This window comes from Camarhynchus parvulus, chromosome 2 (assembly GCF_901933205.1).
Source record: "Camarhynchus parvulus chromosome 2, STF_HiC, whole genome shotgun sequence".
Taxonomy (NCBI): Eukaryota; Metazoa; Chordata; class Aves; order Passeriformes; family Thraupidae; genus Camarhynchus; species Camarhynchus parvulus.
Genome location: NC_044572.1, coordinates 131,945,791 through 131,965,757, shown reverse-complemented (window position 1 = coordinate 131,965,757; position 19,967 = coordinate 131,945,791). Strand labels below are relative to the sequence as shown.

Sequence of the window (19,967 nt, the reverse complement as noted above, 5' to 3'; positions counted from 1 at the left end):
AAGCAATGAAATTCCCTTTGGCTTGGCCAGTCACACGAAAACACTTGTGACACTGAAAATTTCTCTACAGGGAACTTCAACAGGTTTTACCTTAATATTTATCTTACAATCAGACTTATATATCAGAATCAGTAATAACTGAATAACCTTCAAATTCTTGAAGTTTCTTAACGGCCTTCACACTGGGATTTAAAATTTGCAATACTAAATCCAGTTTAGTTTACTTTCAATATGCAAATAGTTGAAAATTCGGGTCAGGGATAACTGTTGGAAATCACTCTTTCCAGATGTCTATTGAGATTAAAAAGTAGTTACTCTTGAATCTGAACTATTAATGAATCTCACTGAAGAGTTCATCTTCATAATATGAGATTTTAGAAATTTTAACATAGATGTTGAAACAAAAAGTGGTTCCTAATGGCGCTGTTAATCCTTTCTCTTGCATTTTCTAACAAGAAAAAAATAAACATTTAAAACTTGATGTTCAACTGGCTTCTCCATTGACTTCAAATAAAATTATTTATTAATTAAATAAAAATTTTAAACCTTTCCGAAACATGTTAGCATATGTAATAGATAACCACACTGATTTAATCCTTATCACAGGGTGTGACAATAATGTAATCTGTATACCTGAGGTGAAGTAAGAGTCATGCTAAAAGAGAACAGAAAATTTAAACTCCTTAATAATTTCTCACAGCAATGATGTTGAATCAAAATAAATACATGTTTGTTTCTTTCACTGTTTATAGTTTGTTCTCATTCTTGTACTAGCATTTCTGGGACTGCAAATAATAATATCACACAAAATTGAGATTAATATATGAGCTAGAAATAATTAATAATGTATTTAAAGAGCACTGCATCATGAAAAAGAGGTTAACACATAAAAAAGAGTTCATTTTGTGATAAAAACCAAAAATATTAAACAATTTTCCATTTTGTGTTTTTAAAATGTGGCAAATCTCTTCAGAGAAGAGAAAAATTCAAATAGCAAGTTCCATTGGCATACTCTGATCTGGACTGAAATGTCATTAACTCACAGATGTCCCCCAGGTCTTCAAGAGAGATAATTTTTTTTCACTTTTCTTCTCTCTCTTGGGAAATAGAAGTTATACCATGGTGCAATGCTCCATACTGAAGAAGACACACACGACTTTGCTTTCCTAGCAAGGGTTCAATTTGCACTTTGCTAAGACATCCTCAGAAAACATCTGAAAACATGTCTAGTCTTTCAGAAAAACACAATTTTTTAATTCTGTCAAGGACCCTACAAAATTACTCTAGGTAAATGAATATATTATGTCTATATTGTAATTTGGAGAATGATAAGGCATTATCAATATTGGTATGCATACACTATATAGTATGAGAATACTTTAACTATAAAAGTAGTTAGTTTAACTTAGTTGTTGTTAGATTGAAAATTGTTCATCACCAACCTTCAATCCAAGCATTGCTCCTGAATCTCTAGGCACACTTCCATCTTTCAGTCGCTTATTTAACAAAATCCGACCAATGAGACGATCTCCATCTTTGGAGGGTTGCCAAGTTACTGGATGCTATCATATGGTGTTAATGGAAAATACAGTGAGTAGCATTTTAATGAAAAATATTTCAGTAATACTTTTCATTTGCTGATATATTTTAAAAATGCTATGAAAGTATTATGATTACATTAAAATTTAATATAAAAATGACAGAAAACTGTGCTGGAAAATATTTATTTGGACATATCATTCATCAAAATGGATGTCTAATATTTAATACCATTATCTATTTTACTAAATCAAATTTGTAAACATCTAGAATGATCTTTCAATCCTGATTTGACAGATACAGACAAATACCCATAGTTATCTACACACAATGAGATTTACACCTGAGTACTGAGAAAAACTTTGCTAAAAGTCTGTTATAAGAATAATACTGGAAAAGAAGTTTAACTCAAACTGAAACTTTGATACCAGAAATATCTTATTTTTCCACTACTTCAAACATTTCAATTTTTATCCAAGACGAACAAATATTTTTAGTTTTTTACTTTCTCTCAGTAGTAGTAGATTCGAATTTAAAAATACTGGTAAAAGGTATATTCATTAATTAATTTTCATATTCTGTTTCTTTCTTGGAATAATTAATTCACACATGAAGCACAGTTACAGTGAGCATTATTATTCCATTACTATACATGGGCACAGTTACACTTGTCTATTGGCCTAATTAATGAATTGTTCAGATTTTCTTTTGTGTAATCATAGTACTTTCTCACAGAAAAATATTATTTCATGCTCTATTTCATGCAAAATTAGCAGGCACAGATAAATCTGCTCCCATTACAACTAATAACTCTAAAAAGATTTAGCATAATCTCCACCAAACAGAAAGCAAATATAAAAAATACCAAAGCAGATGGCAAAGCCTTTAATTCTGCACAGTACTGCACAAAAATTACATGGCAACAAAACAAATGAACAACTATGACAGTGAAAGGGAAAAAAGAAAAACAACTTTTCTGTGCAGAGAGACCCAATTTTCTCCCTTTTTCACCTGGGGTTTAAACTATTAATTTAATTTCAGCCCCAGGAGTTTGGAAATAGTAAATCAAATAAGCCAATTGGTAGAATCCTTATTGTTAATTACTTTGTTCTTGAAGGTAATATCAAGATATGCTAATTTGCAACCATAAGAACAACATTCCTTTATGCCTCTCAATTTTTTTTCTTAGGCTGCCAAACAGTAAAAGCTGCAAGCATGCAAAGACTTTTCATTTGTTTTTCTTTTCTGCACCTTGAGAAATGCTATATTGCCTCTAGAAACACCCTATCTTTTATTTTATGCACTATTTTAATGAGTGACAGAGAGCAAACAAAGACCAAATGAGCAGGTTAAAATGCAGGCTCCATAATCTCAGTACCTTCTCACTATGGCTATGTTCCTCGTTTAGAGTGGTGCTACTACACGTATCTACCCCAGAGTCTTTTATCTGAGGCTCAGACCATTCCAAGTCCTCTTCCAAGGAGTGGCCACCAAAGCACACCATTTTCTTTTGCCTCTCGGATAAGGTGTTAGAATCCGACAAAACTGCCTGCTCACTAGTTTTTCTTTTTCCCCTTTGACTGTCCCCTATAGGTGTGGGATAAAAAAAGGATACAAAAAAAGAAAACATGCAAAGGTGTAAATAAAACCAAGGAAATGTAAAATGATAAAGGCAACTAAATGGTAAGGCTCCACATGTCTCACCAAAGACATTGGGGATGCCTCACTGCTATGCCAAGACGTATGGTCCAACCAGTTGTAATCCATGTCTCCTGCGAGAATCAGACAGACAAGATAGTGCAGTAAAGGAAAGGTGAAAGGAAGGACAAACAAAGATACAGTAAAATTGTAGAGACTTCTTATTATCCTATCTGATTCATAACCTCTGCCAGGAGGACTTGCAAAGGGCTTCCAAGAAAAAGTTAAGGCTTCAACAACAGAGTACATGGAATATGAAAAACAGTGAGGAAGAAGATACATTTGTGTGTGTTGATGAGTGCAAAAATTATGCACAGAGCAAAGCATCCTTGCACCAGATTTATTAATTGTCCCTATAAAATTATAAAATTAAAAGGCAATTTGTATTTCTAATAGAATATCCAGAAGGGAAATCATTTGAATACAGAATGTCTTAAGGAACTTATTTCTTTGCTTTTCTAACACAAATCAGTATTTATTCTAATCACATCAATAAAATACTTAAAATAATGGCATACTGTATCCACTTTGCAGTAGATGATGTTAAGGAAGGCTAAATAAAAAAAATCTAGACATTATATTGAGAAAAAAAAGCATATTAACTTTGCTTTGTCTACTGATCAAATATAAGGATGAATTCTAGTAAGCGCAGGTACCCCACAAACGGGAGTGTTTAGGGTTGTGACAAAACATAAATATTTCATAGAGTCAGAATTTAACCTCCATAGCAGACATGGTAGAAAGCGAGGTTTGAAAAACAGTTTAAGAAGAGATCTAAATTAATGCTGTCCAAAGAATTAGGGAATGACTCATGTACTTTAATAAAACATTCTCTTTTATGTAGGTACTTTAAACTGTAAATTATGCCCAGACATTCTGCACTATTATATTTCTCTCTTTTTTTTCCCCTCATCATTGTTACGACCTGTTACATGAAAAATATTTTGTTACTGAATGCTGCATAATATTTTTATATTACTATGTGGAGGAAACAAATGTTTCATTTTCTATCAAATTTGACCAAACTAAGGCAAAGTAATTCAGGGTTCCTTAATACAGACCTCAAAAAACATTTTTTTATTTCTGTTATTTCAGATCCTGGTACAACATTGCTCAGCCTATTCCTCTGGAACTACATCAGTAGGGTGGTGAAATGTAACTAACAAGTCTTAGCACTGTCTTAACACTTGTCTAGAAAACTTTACAGAAAGGATGTGAAGATACAGCTCCATAAAACTACAAAAAACCAGAAGAGGCTTTAGTAAAGTAAAACATTCTCCTTGGAGAGGTATCACAGAATTAACTAGGTTGGAAAAGCCCTTTGAGCTCATCAAGTCCAACTTAGTGTATTGTATATGTACAATGAGAAATACAATTTTCTCACTTGTTTCCTCCAAAAATAGAGACTTTCATATCCTGTATGGAAAAAAAATCAAGTCTCATTTTCATTTTAAAGAAGGAAATATTCAAAATACAAGGGCTTTGTTTTTAAAAAGATACTTTGAACTTAGTCCCTTACATATTGCCGAAATCTCGTAGCATATTAAATAGCCTTTTCTTTCATAAAAACAATGATAAAATAACTTCATAGAATTATTTTGAGGCATCAAATAATTCATATTTTCTAAATAATAAATAGGCTGTAAATCTATTAACCATGTTTCTTGACTGTTGGAAGGAAGATAACATTTAAAAATGGGAAATTTTTACCAAAACTGTTTTGCCATGAATGTTAACATCTTGCCTGTATTACAGCTAAATGTGTGACTATCCTGCCAAAGTGGAAAGAAATACTCTTTTGAAAGCTACTCACATTTTGCTAAAGCTACTTCTGCAATGGAATTTCCAGTGCTACTTTTGCCTCCAGACATTGCTTCAAGGGGTACTGAGTGAAATCATCAGTGAGCTCATGAAGATCTAGTCCTTACTCATAAATATACATTTAGAGATATCCAGAGGATAGCAGGAGTTCCAGCCTACATATTGCCTGTTTTACAAATTCCCTGGGGCCTTTAAGCATTGGTCCCAGGTTCATCTGCTGGTATAGCAGGTTTCTGCTTACTCCAAGTCTCTTACCCATTTATTACTGTATAGTACATCCACAAACAGTATGTGTCAAAGATTAGATTCAGTCATTTTGCAAAAATAGTTACTCTTCATCAAATTATGAGCCCTGGAACTAAATCTGCCCAGAGGAAGACTTGCAAAATTGAGCCTGTTACCTGATAAAAGCACTCCCTCTTCTTGCTCGACCATTTTCCCTTCTCCTTTTCAAAAAAGATGTAGAAGGCTTTTTTTTTTATTGTAGTTGTGTCTCACATTAAATACTAAATAATTGGCATTTATAAAATGAAAAATCAAAATAAGCAACAACTCCATCCAAACACTGTTTTGGTTTTATCTGTGTAAAATATGCAGTTACATGTTTCCAAAAATTATCATATAAATTAGAAGTTGTAAAGCCACTCTAGATCTTATAGATTTTGCCCTTAGTACTGTATTAATTGATCTAAATGACAGGCATAAATACTATGCAAGTTAATAAAAGGATGATTGTCTGGAAGCCCAGTAGCATACTACATTTCTATGACAGACACGTATGGCTTAGTATACCTACAACTTTTTGAAATAAAACTAATAGCTTGATAAAGTCACTGGACATCAGTTTTTCAACGGAAGTTCCAGAAATATTAAAATTTTGACTAGGTAAATGATTTTTGAAATCTTGTAAAATTAAAAGTAATATATGTAAAGCACATAGGTCTTTGCATACAAGAAAAAATTATAAGTAAATAAACAAAAAAAAGTAAAGAAATAAAATAAAAGTTAAACCATGATCTTTTGTTACACAGACACCATAGTTGTAACTCTGAGTACCAGAAAATGCACTTGCTGCTCTCTTAGAAATTAATCATCCACTACAGAAAATATTTATTATTGAGAATATATACATTTAGGGTACGCAGCAGAAATTACACAGGAAAAAATGCCACTTTGTTGATAAATTAAAAAAGATATAATATCAAAATCATGATTCATGGAAAAGGAACCTAATACATTACTAAGTAAGATACAGTCCTAGTTTATGCCATTATAACAATATTCAGATGCTTTTTGAGTTCAGGAGTGCAGCTGGATATAGGAAAGGACATATGTGAGGTCTGCTCTTATTAATGTCAATGAGTTCTATGTGTATATGGAAAGCATCCATGGACTAATCAGGGTGGGAGAACCACATCAGTAACCTTGCCCTTCTGTAGAAACAAGGTTAAGCTGAAGCCTTTGTAACCTTACTGGTGTTCAGTGTGCTTTTCTTATTTTCTCTTTACAAAGTCAAACAGGCAGAGGAAAATATTTTTTTCTTCTACATTCAGGATGAATGTAGAAGAAAAAAATGAATTAATTACCCCAGCAATGGGACCTTCCTGTAGCAATGGGAACTTTGAATGTTAGAGTATATTTTAAAAGAATTTTGGTCAGTTTCTTTTTTTGTTTACTATAATGACTTTTCCACATAGAAATACAATAATTGAGTATTTTTTATAAAGCATTAAGTAATTTGTATCTAACATACAAGGTGCATGTCTACTCTTTTTTGAATGCTGTTTAAGTTCATGGTCAAGTCCAGAGCCATTTATCTTCCAAACAGGCTAGACAGAGCACTCCATGTAATTGGCTGTTCTACTCATACAGAGTTGTTTGGATGCTCTGAAGTGCCCAAAATCTTCACACAGGATATAAGCATAACCCAGGCCCTTTCTACCTAAAGCAAGACCTCTCTAAACTGTCAACTGTTTCCCTTAGTAAAACTAAAAACATAATATTGCTTTGAACCAAATAAGCCAAAAACTTGTTCTCAAATTCAAATCTCATTGCCAAAAAGGACAGGTCACATAACTTTAAATTCTTCAGGCTGACAAGACTACCTGACTACATGGTGTATACTGAACACATACTTCTGACTACTTGAGCCAGTAATGGTACATATATGTCATTATTCAAAACTGCAAATTATTTAACCTTGTAATTGAGTATTTTCCCCCTCCAAGCTAATTTTCAGCATAAGGTACAGTGAGCTGAACGTGTCCCATGTGTCCATATCCTTCTCCTAACTGCACAGCTCCCAGCACAGCCTTGTACCAGAAGGTCTCTGGAGTGAAGTAAAAAGTGAACTACAGCTATTGAGAACTTCCATTTAAGCAGGTTACTTTCTGTGTTTGCAATACTATCCATCCAGACTGCCACAGAGTGGGTGACTCCAGAGCTACACAGCTAGAACTGCCTGAAGGTGATTCTATGAGTGCTTAAACAATTGCTTTGTCAGCTCTGGACATTTCAGGGACATTCTAGCTTTTGGTGCAGGAGCAAATGTAAAGCTGCCTGTCACACAGCTGACTGTAAAGCACAGAAATATTTCCCAACACAGTCACTGATGAAGTTTGAGAACTGATTACAAAAAGAAGCACCTTCCTGCAGGGCTTGTAGCAGGCTTTGAAAATTCCTACCATGCATTTCAACATTTCTTCTTGGAAAACTATTATTTCTCTGGATTTGTCAATTTTCAACATGGAACAGCCTAGGAAAATGTCTGAAGGATCAGATCCTACCAAAGCGAAAAAAGAGAAGCTGTTCTTTATGTAAAGGAGATGAAATAGATTTTGACTTTTAATAAGTGAAATACAGAGAAATACACCAATTAGGAGAATAATGTATAAATCTCCATTAGTGAACAGCAGAGTGCTGCATTCCACAAGGCAGGTGAGAGAAAAGACTGAGGGAGATGGGAGCAGGTAACGGTGCATACCCCTGCGGCAAGAATGATGACATTGATACCATACAACTATTGAATAGAGATGCTTGCTGCCAAAGAAATGTCTCTGTAACCTCATGGGCTAGTCACTGAGAACTTAGTAATATCCTGATTTTTTTTTTTTTTTATTCTGAGGGATACTGTTCAGGGGAAGATCTTACTAAGAGATTTTATTTGAAGAACCTGGTTTACCCTCAAAAACTATGTAGCCCTGCTTTCAACTACTACAAGAATTGCTTAACAGAAAAGATATTACTCTTGATGTAAAGACTACCTAATGTAAAGGTGAAAGGGTTTCAGCATGTCTATTTCATTCTGGTTCTCTTTCTGAAACTGAGACTTAGGACCACTATTAATAGAAGAATATTTACTAGAAGTATTTTTTTAAATTATGTTTTGCTAGAAGGATTTAAATTGCTTTCTTCAAAATTACATATTCTAAAACAAAACTATGCTCAGTCTGTTCATCAAACATAATTTGATACATGCTTTTCCTTGGACTAAATTGAAAGAAAGCATATCAACATGGCAAATACACTTGGTCACAGCTCAGTACACAAGCTGGATGACCTTATACACTTACAATTGTGTCGCTCACCTGAAGTGTGACCCTATATGCCACACCATGACCTCTATCATATGATTCAGTACACAAACTTAATCAACAAGGAAATGAACAGGTACAGTTTAGTTATGGGAGACGGCCAGACATGTTATACTGTGGTCCCAGTCTACCACAGCCAGTTTGTTTCCTTATTAGGATTCAAACTTTTCAGGTTTGCACACCTTCGTTATAAATTCCCTGCTATTCTAATAAGATCAGGGGAAACTAAAACTGATTAAGTATAATATCCTATGGGTTTCTCTCTTGCTTGATTATCTTTAAGATTTTATCTTAGGAAGATGTTTATTTCAAATTATGCTTTTTACCCTACTTGTAGCATTTTCACTTTTTCCCTTCTTCCTTCCACCATTACAAAATTTAGAGCCTGTACTTGAAAAAAGGAAGTTCTTTTGGCAGAATGCAAAGGAAAACACACATTGAAAAGTTTCAATAAGACAGTATTTTTGGATCATGCCCAGCAGCAAGTAATCAAAAGCAATTTATTACTCTTTCATTATTATTTTTAAAATACGTCTCTTTTCCTTTTTTGTCCCTATTCACATCCACAAAGACCACATATGTATTCCTGGGCTGACCTCACACATCTTCCCTGACTGTATGTTATAACCATGCATCCTTTCACCTTAGGGTTGCAGCTGCCAGCTTGATCACAAGTTCTTCAGCATCTCAGGCCTGCAACCAGTTTAAGCAATAGCAGCTTGCCTACACCTGAATGAGGGACTCATATAAAGAGGAAACAATGCAGGAGAGAGTAATCCTATTAAAGAATCTCAAATCTGGCCCTTGTTTCAGCAGCTTAGTGTTGTATAATACTGTGAAAATGCTCTCATCAGCTGAAACCTGATAGCCCATTTAGGTGTTCCCAACGAGCCCAACATTTTCACAGACTAGTCTACTGAAAGTCAACAAGTTCTTGGATATAATGCACAGAGGAATTATTTGGGATCTAGAAGGTGAGGAAAACCCCTGTATTTCCTGAATCACTGAAATCCTGATTGAGAAAAATGAGCCATCTTGACAACTGCTAAGCACAGAATCCAACGTTTCTGTGATGTGTTGGAGCTGCTGCACAACTGGGAACCAAACGGCACATGCACAAGAAACTCTGTCCTCAGACTTGGAAACCGGTCCGGGCAAATTCAACTGTTTTGCTGCCAACAGGAAGGCAATAGTAAAACCTGACAAGCTAGTTGGAAACAAGCCTTATAGCCCCCTGGAAGTGAAGACAGTTCATAATTGGAGCACTTTGAAAATTTGTGAGAAACAGCTGTAAAGTTTAGGAAACAGGTTTGGGGTTTTGTGTGCTCTCAGTACCTATTTCCATTAGACTTTTCATTACCATTTTATACACACTCACTCAAGAAGGCTTGGTTAAACTGAATAAGTAGAATGAAGAAATTAGTAGCTTCAGGAAAACTCCATTTAGCATTAGTAGACATATTTGCTTCTGCAATTCACTTTGTGCTGGCTTACCCTATACTCAGCTTTCTGCAGATATACACTCTTTCTAATCCTGAAGTTGTGACTGTGCCAAAATTACTGTCAGAGTAGCTCCAACAAGGCTGCCTGGCATCTCCAAGTCTCAGGGCCATAGGATTTAATTCACATGAACTGAATCCTGAATGTGACCCTATTTCTATTTGGGCAGAAATAAGCTCTCTACCTTTGAGAGGCAGTGTATAACCAGGTGCATTTTCATTTCTTTTAGTAATGGAATGGAATATGTTGACAGGGAGCCTATAATAATGTTTTCTATATGCATATCTCCTTCTAATACTTATTAAAAAAAGAAAAAAGAAACCAACAAAAAACCAAAAAAAACCTCCCCTATATTGTGTACTTATTTACTTTCAATCTTTACTGCTTTGATGCCAACACTAATTACTACAGAAAATAACCCCAAGCTACTTTAAATCAGTATATCTTAATTAATAAGCAAGCTTCAAATTTGCAAATTGAAGACAACAGAGGGCCAAGAAAAACAGCAAAGGAATGGGTCTTCATGAGGCACAATATCAAATTCACAAATAAGGACATGGACTTAACATGCTAGTTGTACTCAAGACAGAGCTGTACTAATTTCATCAAGAGAACTATCAACCATAAGTAAAGCTGAAATAGTGAACACGTCAGGAAGGAAAGTCTTCTTAGCTTAGGTTTAAAGAAACATAAATGTATTTATTCATAACGGTTTCCTATCTTTTATCCCATGTAGAGCTAATCCTAATGAAAGGAGACATTACTCAAGTAGAGATGGCTCCTTTCATAGTCACATCATTATCTGGAATCAATTTCCATCACCAGTCCAGCAGCCACCCTTATATCATGACTGAGGACCACCCAGTTGTTTCATTGATCACATCTTTTTCCTTTCCCTCCACTACTTCCAGTCAAGATCACTGACATCTTGCTACCAAAAAGTAATATTAAGAATTACTTATTTTGTGATTTTTCAGTAAGATATAAACAATATAAAATAACCTATATAATTATTTTTATCTAATAGAAAAATTCATCACCATCAACAATAACAATAAATTAAAAATATAACAACTTTTACATTTTTGAGGTGAAACAGTTTTATAAAATAGTCAAACCAGTATCTAAGTTCCAGACACTTGCTGCTTTTTTCTGTTCAGTTCTTAGATTTTGTTTGGGATGAAAATACATTTTTACCTTTACCCTTGGACATGGCTGTTATCCCACAAGGACAGCTGAAGGGAAGGACTAATGCAAAAAAGGTCCAGTTCATGTTTTTAAGCGTAGCATTACAAATAATTTCTTACAAACTCTCACTGGGTACAGAACACTCTAAATTCACTCTAAATGTCTTGGTAACTGATGAGGAAATGCACATTTCAGAATAGAAATAAAAATAACCTTTAAAACAATCCTCTGTATTACATACTTGAACAACTAGTATTTGAATAGTAAATCATCATTCAGAAGTTAAACTGATTAATTTTTCTTGTCTGTAACTCTGAGTTTACATTATGCAGAAAGACATGGGCAAATTTCAAAATTTACCTAACAATCAACGGGGAAGTAAAACTACTGTGGCAAATGTCACCTTTTACACCGTGCATAACAAAGAAATACAGCATTTCTTTACAAGTCATAGCAGTTTTTTGGGTTTTTTTTTCTTTAAACCTGACCTAACATTTCCCACGTGGAGTACAAATAACTTTCTGGTTGTCTAAACAAGTATAATTTTTACCCTGCTAACTTCTCAAAGCTAAACTGCAGGAGACACAACGTACATTCACTTTACTTTTAAAATTGTTTGCTTTAAGACACAAGAGCTTAATAGCAGGTGTAAGTCCAAAGCATCCTCCATCCCTGGCAGCACACATGCCATAAATGATCTAGAAATATGCAGTGCATCTGCTGATTCAGTTAGCTGTAGTGGAAGCAAAAATAAAAACAGTGCAGGAGGCTCTTTCATCACCTTGACACTGCAATAAAAGCCTTTGTAAACTAGTAATTGGATCATTAATTATTGATCTCCCCTTTAGCAGTCATGATGAAGAAAGTAATTTGGTATATGTAAAAACACCTTTTGTTTTTAGCTTGCTTACATGTTATTTTTGTCAAACCATCTTCTTTGAAGGAAATTAATTACCTCTTTAAAGATGAACAGAAATCTGAAAATGAAACTCCAGTGGATCCCAGAAGTAAAAATCATATCCAACTGTCTTATTTAGTTTCATACCTTCTGTGCATAGGCTTGACAGTGTGATACTGTATAATCAAATTAGTTTAGAGCAGTGATGTGTTACACCTGGGTTACAGCTTAAAGAACAGATGTGCAAAAATAAAATACCAATGATGGTGGTTGTTTTTTAAGACACTTAAGCACAATGAAGGTTATTTTGCTCATGTACACACGTTTATACATACATGCAAGAAAATTCCCATACACATTACATTAAGATGAAGGGCAGCTTGAAAAATTAAATATTCAGAAGGTAAGGGTGGTACAAGACTTAGCTTGCCATGAAGCATTTATTTAGTCCCTATACAAATGTATTTATGTATAATATTTCATAATACTATGGTAAAGTCCCCCATCCTCACAATGGATCTCCTGTGCACAGAAAGAAAGGTGTAACCTAAATAAGGAACTAGTTCACATCATTGTTCCCTCAGTTAATGACCCCTTTCATTAGTTACTGAGCATCATCCAAATGCAGATTTAAATGCAAAATTATTTTTCTCCGGAGAGCTCTGGTGCTGTGAGAATATTCTCCAGGAGTCGGGGTTAAATTCAAGGAATTGTTCTTTGTGGACTGTCTGCATAATGAAATTAACAAGATGCTACAATTAACCTCTTAAAATGAGCCGCTGACATACAGATGTACCATCAAACACCTTGAAATATTCCAAACAACTTTCAGTGCCAAACATGAGAAATACAGGGCTTGATTTTTTTTATATTTTCTCGGATTTTAGTTGTCTTTTCCCTGCTCTATTATACCTATTCTTAGAAAATGGCAAGAACTTACACAAATCCACTCACAAAATAAGCAGTAAATTTTATTTTATGATTAAAAAAAACATAAAAAAATCATATTCCCAACATTTATCCAAGACTGCTCATGTCTATGTATACAAGCTGGATGGAAACCTCCTTCAAACAGAAATTCCATAGGAATGTATTTCAAAGAAAACCAAAATGGTTTAAAAAATGTTGTGGAGATTTAAGGGTAAGATTGTTAAGGTAATAAATAGAGAGATACAGATGTAATTTGCATTTTAAATTAATTTAGAATCCTAATGAAAAAAGGTATATTTTTTCCTTGTAATTTGCACTGACTTCATTATTTCAGAAGAATATAGAACAATGGAAGAAGTGTCCACAGAAGAATAGGGGATGTTAGCTCTGCAATTATTTCATTTTGCTGAATACATAAAGAAGCACATTGCTCAGGGACCTTTCCACAGTCAACAAGAACTACACTCATAATTATAGCCTTCATGGTAGCTGAAGCTGTAATAAAAGTTACATAAGGGATTTAATCTCAGTCTCTTGTTTTTCTATGATCACAATTACCCAAAAATATATCTCCTGAGGGTAAATATTTCCAGAATGATTTTAAGTAAAAGGTCAGTATTTCCCACTACTTTTCAAGGAAAATTCCCTCACATCCTCTACTTGTTCATGTTTAAATTTCTGGAAATTTGTGATAAGAGAAGAAAACCATCAGGGTTTTCAGATGCATCATCAGATGCAAAACCATCAGGGAATTCTGCCTCTTAAATTGGACCAGGCCCCACACTATGGAGGCTCTGATTGCTCAAAGCAGTGACAATGTAATTTGTCTGGGTCACACAGAGGTTTTCAGAAGGAATCATGCTGTGTAGCAGAGGCTGGACCAGCCTTCTCTTCTCCAGGTAGAAGAGCTACATCACAAAATAGAAGGTGCATAATTGTGATGTAAACACAGAGGCTACTGCTTAAAGGGAGGTCAGTAATTTATTTTAGTTACAAATGTATTTAAGACAACAAAGCAGTATACTTCAAAAGGCTTCAGTTGACTTCAGACAGAGTTGAGTAAGACACTTAGCCAGTTTCAAGGCATCCTCTCCCTTGCTTCATTTGCTCATTTCCTTAGGTACGCACCTTACTTGACAATATAATTTATCCAGATTAACACAACTCTTCAAACCAAAGTTTTACATTTCCCTGGTGACTGTCCAGTTCAATTTCATTTTCAGATGAACTGCTAGCAAACTAACCTGCTACTGCCTAAAGAAGACTAACAGAAAAGGCATCATGTTATCTCCATAATATGTCCAAAGACTCATGCACTTCACTCATGAACTACTTATTCATCCCTATGCAGTATGAAGCTGAAAGTCCTTAATAAAGAAACATAGCAAGAAATATGAAAATTACATGTAAACATTTTTGATTGATTGGAGGACTTTTGTTTGGTTTTTTTTTAGTTTTAAATTAAAGACGCTGCCTCTTTTCATTATGCATTCTTAATATGAATGAATATAACACTCAGATGTGAAAAAAAAACAGGTGTGGAATACAGCTGGCACAGGTGTCAACACAATGCCCTTACCAGATATGGCTATCTGACTGTTAAACAACAAAAGGATCATTCCCCTGATTTAAATCTGGAAGTGAACACTTGGAAATGCCTCCATTAGACCCTTGGAAGACTGCTCAGCAATTTTTTTCTTAGACTTCCCAAAACACTCTTCTGCCTCTGGCTGCTCAGCACAGACAAAATTGCATAGAGCATCTTCACTGCACTGGAAGAACTGCAGTCTTGTCACAGTGAAGGTTTTATAAAAATGCAGAGCATGAATAAGCTATAATAAATTTATTATGATTAGACTATGGTATTACCTAAATCTGCCATTTTTAAAAGTCTGTGATAATATTTTACTTATTTTATAGTGATTGGAAATAATTTTAGCTGCCAGTATTTTTCTGTTGCTTCTTATTATTCATGCAAGTAAATTTGGCCTATTCATATCTATCAAAAGTAAATAAAATTGTATTCAAATGAAATTTTGATTGGTAATACTCAAAATGCACAAATAGTGACACCATTAACATTTATTATTTTACATTTTATAATGGACTATGATTTGTAATTCCCTTTCTCGAATTTGTTGAAATAAGGAGATACCACAGGATTTTGCAAATGTAGAATTGGCTATGCTCACAGCTATACACTATATACAACACAAGTAAATGACTTTTTAGGGTGACATTGCTGTTCTACTTTTCCTTTTTTTTTTAGATCATCCTCTGTCAAATCTGATCAAGAACTTGAAAGTATGATATGCTTTGGGAATAACAACTTTAACTACTCATCTCAATGTAAACAGTTACAGATTTTGACTGCTTCTTTGCCACAAGTCAGCATCTTTTCTTTTTTATTGTTGATTTCAAATGAGATCTTATGCCATAAAAAATGGTTTCTACATTTCCTATGAAATCATAGAATTATTTGAATGGGAAGATTCTCTAGTTCCAACATTCAACTTCATAAATGACTGTGTTATTAAGATGTTTCTTGTAACTTTCTTCTTTGTTGTTTTGCAACATCCTTTCTTTTATAAGGAAAGTATAATAAGGAATTTGTTATTTCTTCAAGTAAAGTCAGAAGCAACAAAATTTTACAATTAAAAAAATCCTATTTCCCAGCTTCATATATTTCAAGTATAAAAGTGTTCCAATAGGGGGAAACTAAAACTTCACAGCACTTGGTCTTTAATTTCAGCTATTGCACACCCCAAGAACTTAGTAGGAGATTGCCTGTTCCTAGGGAGCACAGAAGTTCAATAGGATCCTTCAAAGGGACACTTAAGTGTCCCTTGCAACCGTAAAACCCGAGATTTTCTACTTATTTTCCAAATCTTTTATACTTATTTCTACATGCAATCAACATCGTGCAATCAGACATGGAAGTTAAATAAATAGGTGAGTGCAATCCTAGAGCAAGACAACCTTGAGTACAATTTTACTCAGCTACTTGCCTCAACCGGCATCAAACCAGTACAATGCCATAGTCTTCTCACTGGCAGCTGCTGCTTTCACACTTCATTCTTTGTGTCCCTGAACATGACAAGGAAGCATTCCAGGTGACACCTTAGAGTAAGCCATAGTTTATGAGTTACCAATCCACAGTGTAACAGAAGAGCTACATGACCATTGACCTCACCCTGACAGCTTGGGTACGCTGAGGAATGGGAGCTCTGTCATCTAAGACAGGCATAATAAAATAGTTGACTCTGCAAGATTCAGGCACTTTTTAGCTTCTGTGGAAGCTGTCTACTCCAGCAACAAACACTCCAGAACTGTTGTGTAACCAGCAAACGGGGTATGGTGGATGTCAAGACAGCAATTTTTTCCCTAGTTTAAAGGCACCCATTAGGAGAATGAGTGGGCAGACGGCACAAGGAGGCACTGGTGTGGGTTGTCCTTCCTAAAACGCTGTGTAACAAAGGCAGACATTCCACACTGGAGACTTCAGGCCCTGTTCCCAGCCCTGGCCTTGTACAATGCCCTAGTTACTTAATCTGCTAGAAGAGATTAATCATAAAAAGAGCAAATTTGGGAGAGCTTTGAATGCAGAAAAAGGGTTATGAAGTTGATGCACAGGAATGAACAAATGCTAATAGAAGAGAGTGAAATGCATACCACAGTTTAAGAATTTAGAGATTTTGATTTTTGCAAATTTTACAAGACCCAGAAGAAGGAGCACTGTCATGCAGAAAGTTGAAGGAGCAAGCCTGGCAGTTAGAGGGAAGTGAACTGAATGAAGGAAAAAATTCCATCTTTTGCTTTGTTTAAATGCTTTGTGCCTGAACAGAACCCAGATTTTAGCAAATTATCCCAACTGAAATCTAATAATTATAAAAATAGTTAGCTGCACTGTGGATCTTCAGTTCTTCACAAAAGAGTAATGAGCAAAGGACTCAAAATACAAGGGATTTGAATGCTAAGCTGAGTTCTGACAGTGATCCATTGATTTCCAGTCCATAAAACCACGATAAGAAAGCTTTCTTCCACTTATGGAGATAAAGGAATAAATGCAAGTCATTCAAACACTACTGTGATGGGTGCTCTGCAAAGGACCATTAGAAGATTGGACCATTACAATAATCCAGGCTCTCTTAATAAGAATTAAAAGAATAAGTATGTCTCATTTCTCCAGATACCATCCATTTCCTACAGTGAAAAAGGCAGATGCTGATAAAGGACCATGAGGTAATACACAAAAAGACATTGGTACAAATGAAATACTTCAGGAAGCAAAATATAGCGGACCATACAATCTATTTACTTACATTTTTTAGTTCATATGTGATTCTGAAACACAACAATGTTGTTCAAGGGAAGAAGTAATGAGAGATGGGCTCTGATTCTGTGCACAAAGGAGAAAATACCTTCTCCAAGGTGAATGCCAAGAGTTTAGATTCATCTGACTGATATATAGAATCTTTTTTGGCACACTGTGAATTTAGTTTTCAAGACTAACCTTAATTTTTTACACAAGTAACTTTTTTTAAGAGCTCTTCTTTACAGGTCTTGTTTGCTTTTGAGTTAAATCACATTCTAGAATGATAACTTAGAAAAAGGGAAAGATATTACATTAAAAATTCACCTAGTTCAGCTATTTCACACAAAGCTAATGTAAATTAAATTATTTTATGTATAAATAAAATAAAAGAATAAATAAATAAATAAATGTGATCACAGCTATGATGCTTGGGAGTATACACACATACTTCTTTACTCAATTCAGATACTGTTAATGTCACTATTATAAAAGCATTAATTATAACTCAGCAAGTATTATGCTGTATTTACTAACATCAAAATACTGTTCTCAGTCCATATTTGACATCACCCAGAATGTTGTCAGATTGCCTTCCAAACACAGATATGAGAAAGAATTTGGTCGGCATTTCTCGCATTGTGTTTATGGAGTAGTTTATTTCTTCTGGCTTAGGAAAATACTTGGCTTTGTTTTATACAGATATAGCCCTTTTAAGTGTTGATGGGCACTTTTTTATTTTGCTTTCTGCTAACATTACAGAAATTAGGGTCATTGAAAGAGAAGTATGCCCATCATTAAACCACATTAAATAAACTGTATTCATGGGCACTTTTTGGTTTTTTTTTAATTGAGGGGGAAAATGTGCTTCTTCATATACAAAATTCTCATTTTTGAATTTATAAAATACAGTAAAAATTAAATATATCCCTTTCATCTGTCAAGAGTAATTACTTTGTAGCTTGAAACAATTTGCCTTTGGTGACTAGGGTCACATGAGGTATATTATGCCAGAATGTGCATTGTTACAAAAGCCTTATGTGAAAAGTTGCAAACTTTTGGTCTTTCTGTAAGCAGTTAATGCTATATTTAATGGAATTTTTCCAGGACTTCACAATGAAAAAGATCTGATTGCAGTAAAACAATACTCATTTTTCAGATGTTGAATACTGCTTTGTTAGTCAGTTCTACATCAATTGTTTTCAGCATTTAGCCCTTCTGCACACAATGCACATAAATCCCCAGCCTCTTTGTCGTTAGAACTTCCTCCACAATCTACACTACACTGTGCACACTATGTAGAACACAATGCACTTGATAAGGAAAAATTACAGTATTATGTCTGCTTCAAAATTACTATAAACAGCCAACATTTTAAAATATTACTACACTGTTTCAATACATATTCCTGGAAATTTATTTCCTATTATTTCATATAACCATATTGTTTCCCATTTTTTGCTGCTGGGACAACGGAGTAAGTCACAGATATAAACAAGCTCACTAGATTTCTAGCTTTGACCCTGCATTAACATTATACTTAGTAGAAAAGACAACCATAATCCATATAAATGCCTCCAAAGGAAATAGAAAAATTCTCAGCTGACTTCTGAATTCATGACTTGCATATTTTGCCCTTTGCTCTGCCTTGTTCATTATGTATGACTCAGGATAACAGATACCAGGACACATTAACATTTAAAATTGAAAAGAAAATTCAATTTTTGTACCCTTTCCTACCAGTAGAAATACTTCTCAACTACAGGCAAAAAGTATCTTTCAGTGCATATTAAATTTTTTCCTTAAAGCGAGTTCCATACTTTAATGAAGAATTTCAGTCTGCCAGCATTAAGTATCATGTGCACTTGCCATGCTGCTTTCCACTATCAATTGCTGGTACTTTTCTGCCATTTTCTTTGCAAAGTTCTAAAGGCCTGATGCTGGGTAAAAGACATGCAATTTCTTAGAAGCCAGCATAACTGGAAACTCATATAACTCTTAACTTTCAGAATAAGAACTTCAGAAAGTTGCCTTTGCCCAGACAAAACGCAAAAGTTGCCAATGAACATCACAAATAGAAGTAAGAACAAATAGAACTAAGATTTCCAGTCGTTGTTCAGCGAAAAGGAACTATAAAATTTGGAGCTCCATACTGAAGTCTGGTGATTTCTGGATGAAATCTGCCCCTACTGCAAGGTTAAAAGGCACTGTTTCCACAGGAAAATCAGCCTGTACCGCAAGACCCTCTTCAGGCTTGTACAACTCCAACTGGAACTTGCTTTGCAACTGGAACTTTTCTGATTTTTGGAACTGAGAAATAAACATCTTTTTCTCCTACATCTCTGGGGTGTTTAAAAGGACACAGCCAGAGAACATTAGTGGAATGAAGAGATTTGACAGGGATGGCTGCTTTTTTTACTAAGACACCAATTTTAAAGTCATCTTACAGAGGAAATAAAACACTTTCAACTGTGGCTAAAGAAGGAAT

General features: G+C 34.6%; 1 protein-coding gene across 8 annotated transcripts in view; it reads right to left on the bottom strand.

Moving 5' to 3' along the window:
• RIMS2 (regulating synaptic membrane exocytosis 2) overlaps positions 1 to 19,967 on the bottom strand; it is a 445,769-nt gene that overhangs the window by 210,259 nt on the left and 215,543 nt on the right. For 3 of the 8 annotated variants that reach the window (XM_030967156.1, XM_030967184.1, XM_030967165.1), the window contains 2 exons: positions 2,918 to 3,126; positions 1,443 to 1,562 (listed from right to left, as the gene is read on the bottom strand). In XM_030967156.1, coding sequence (XP_030823016.1) covers positions 1,443 to 1,562; positions 2,918 to 3,126 — 329 coding nt within the window. Of the gene's footprint in view, positions 1 to 1,442; positions 1,563 to 2,917; positions 3,667 to 19,967 lie in introns of those variants that run through there. The other 5 variants (XM_030967175.1, XM_030967096.1, XM_030967104.1 and 2 more) reach the window with 2 other exon arrangements.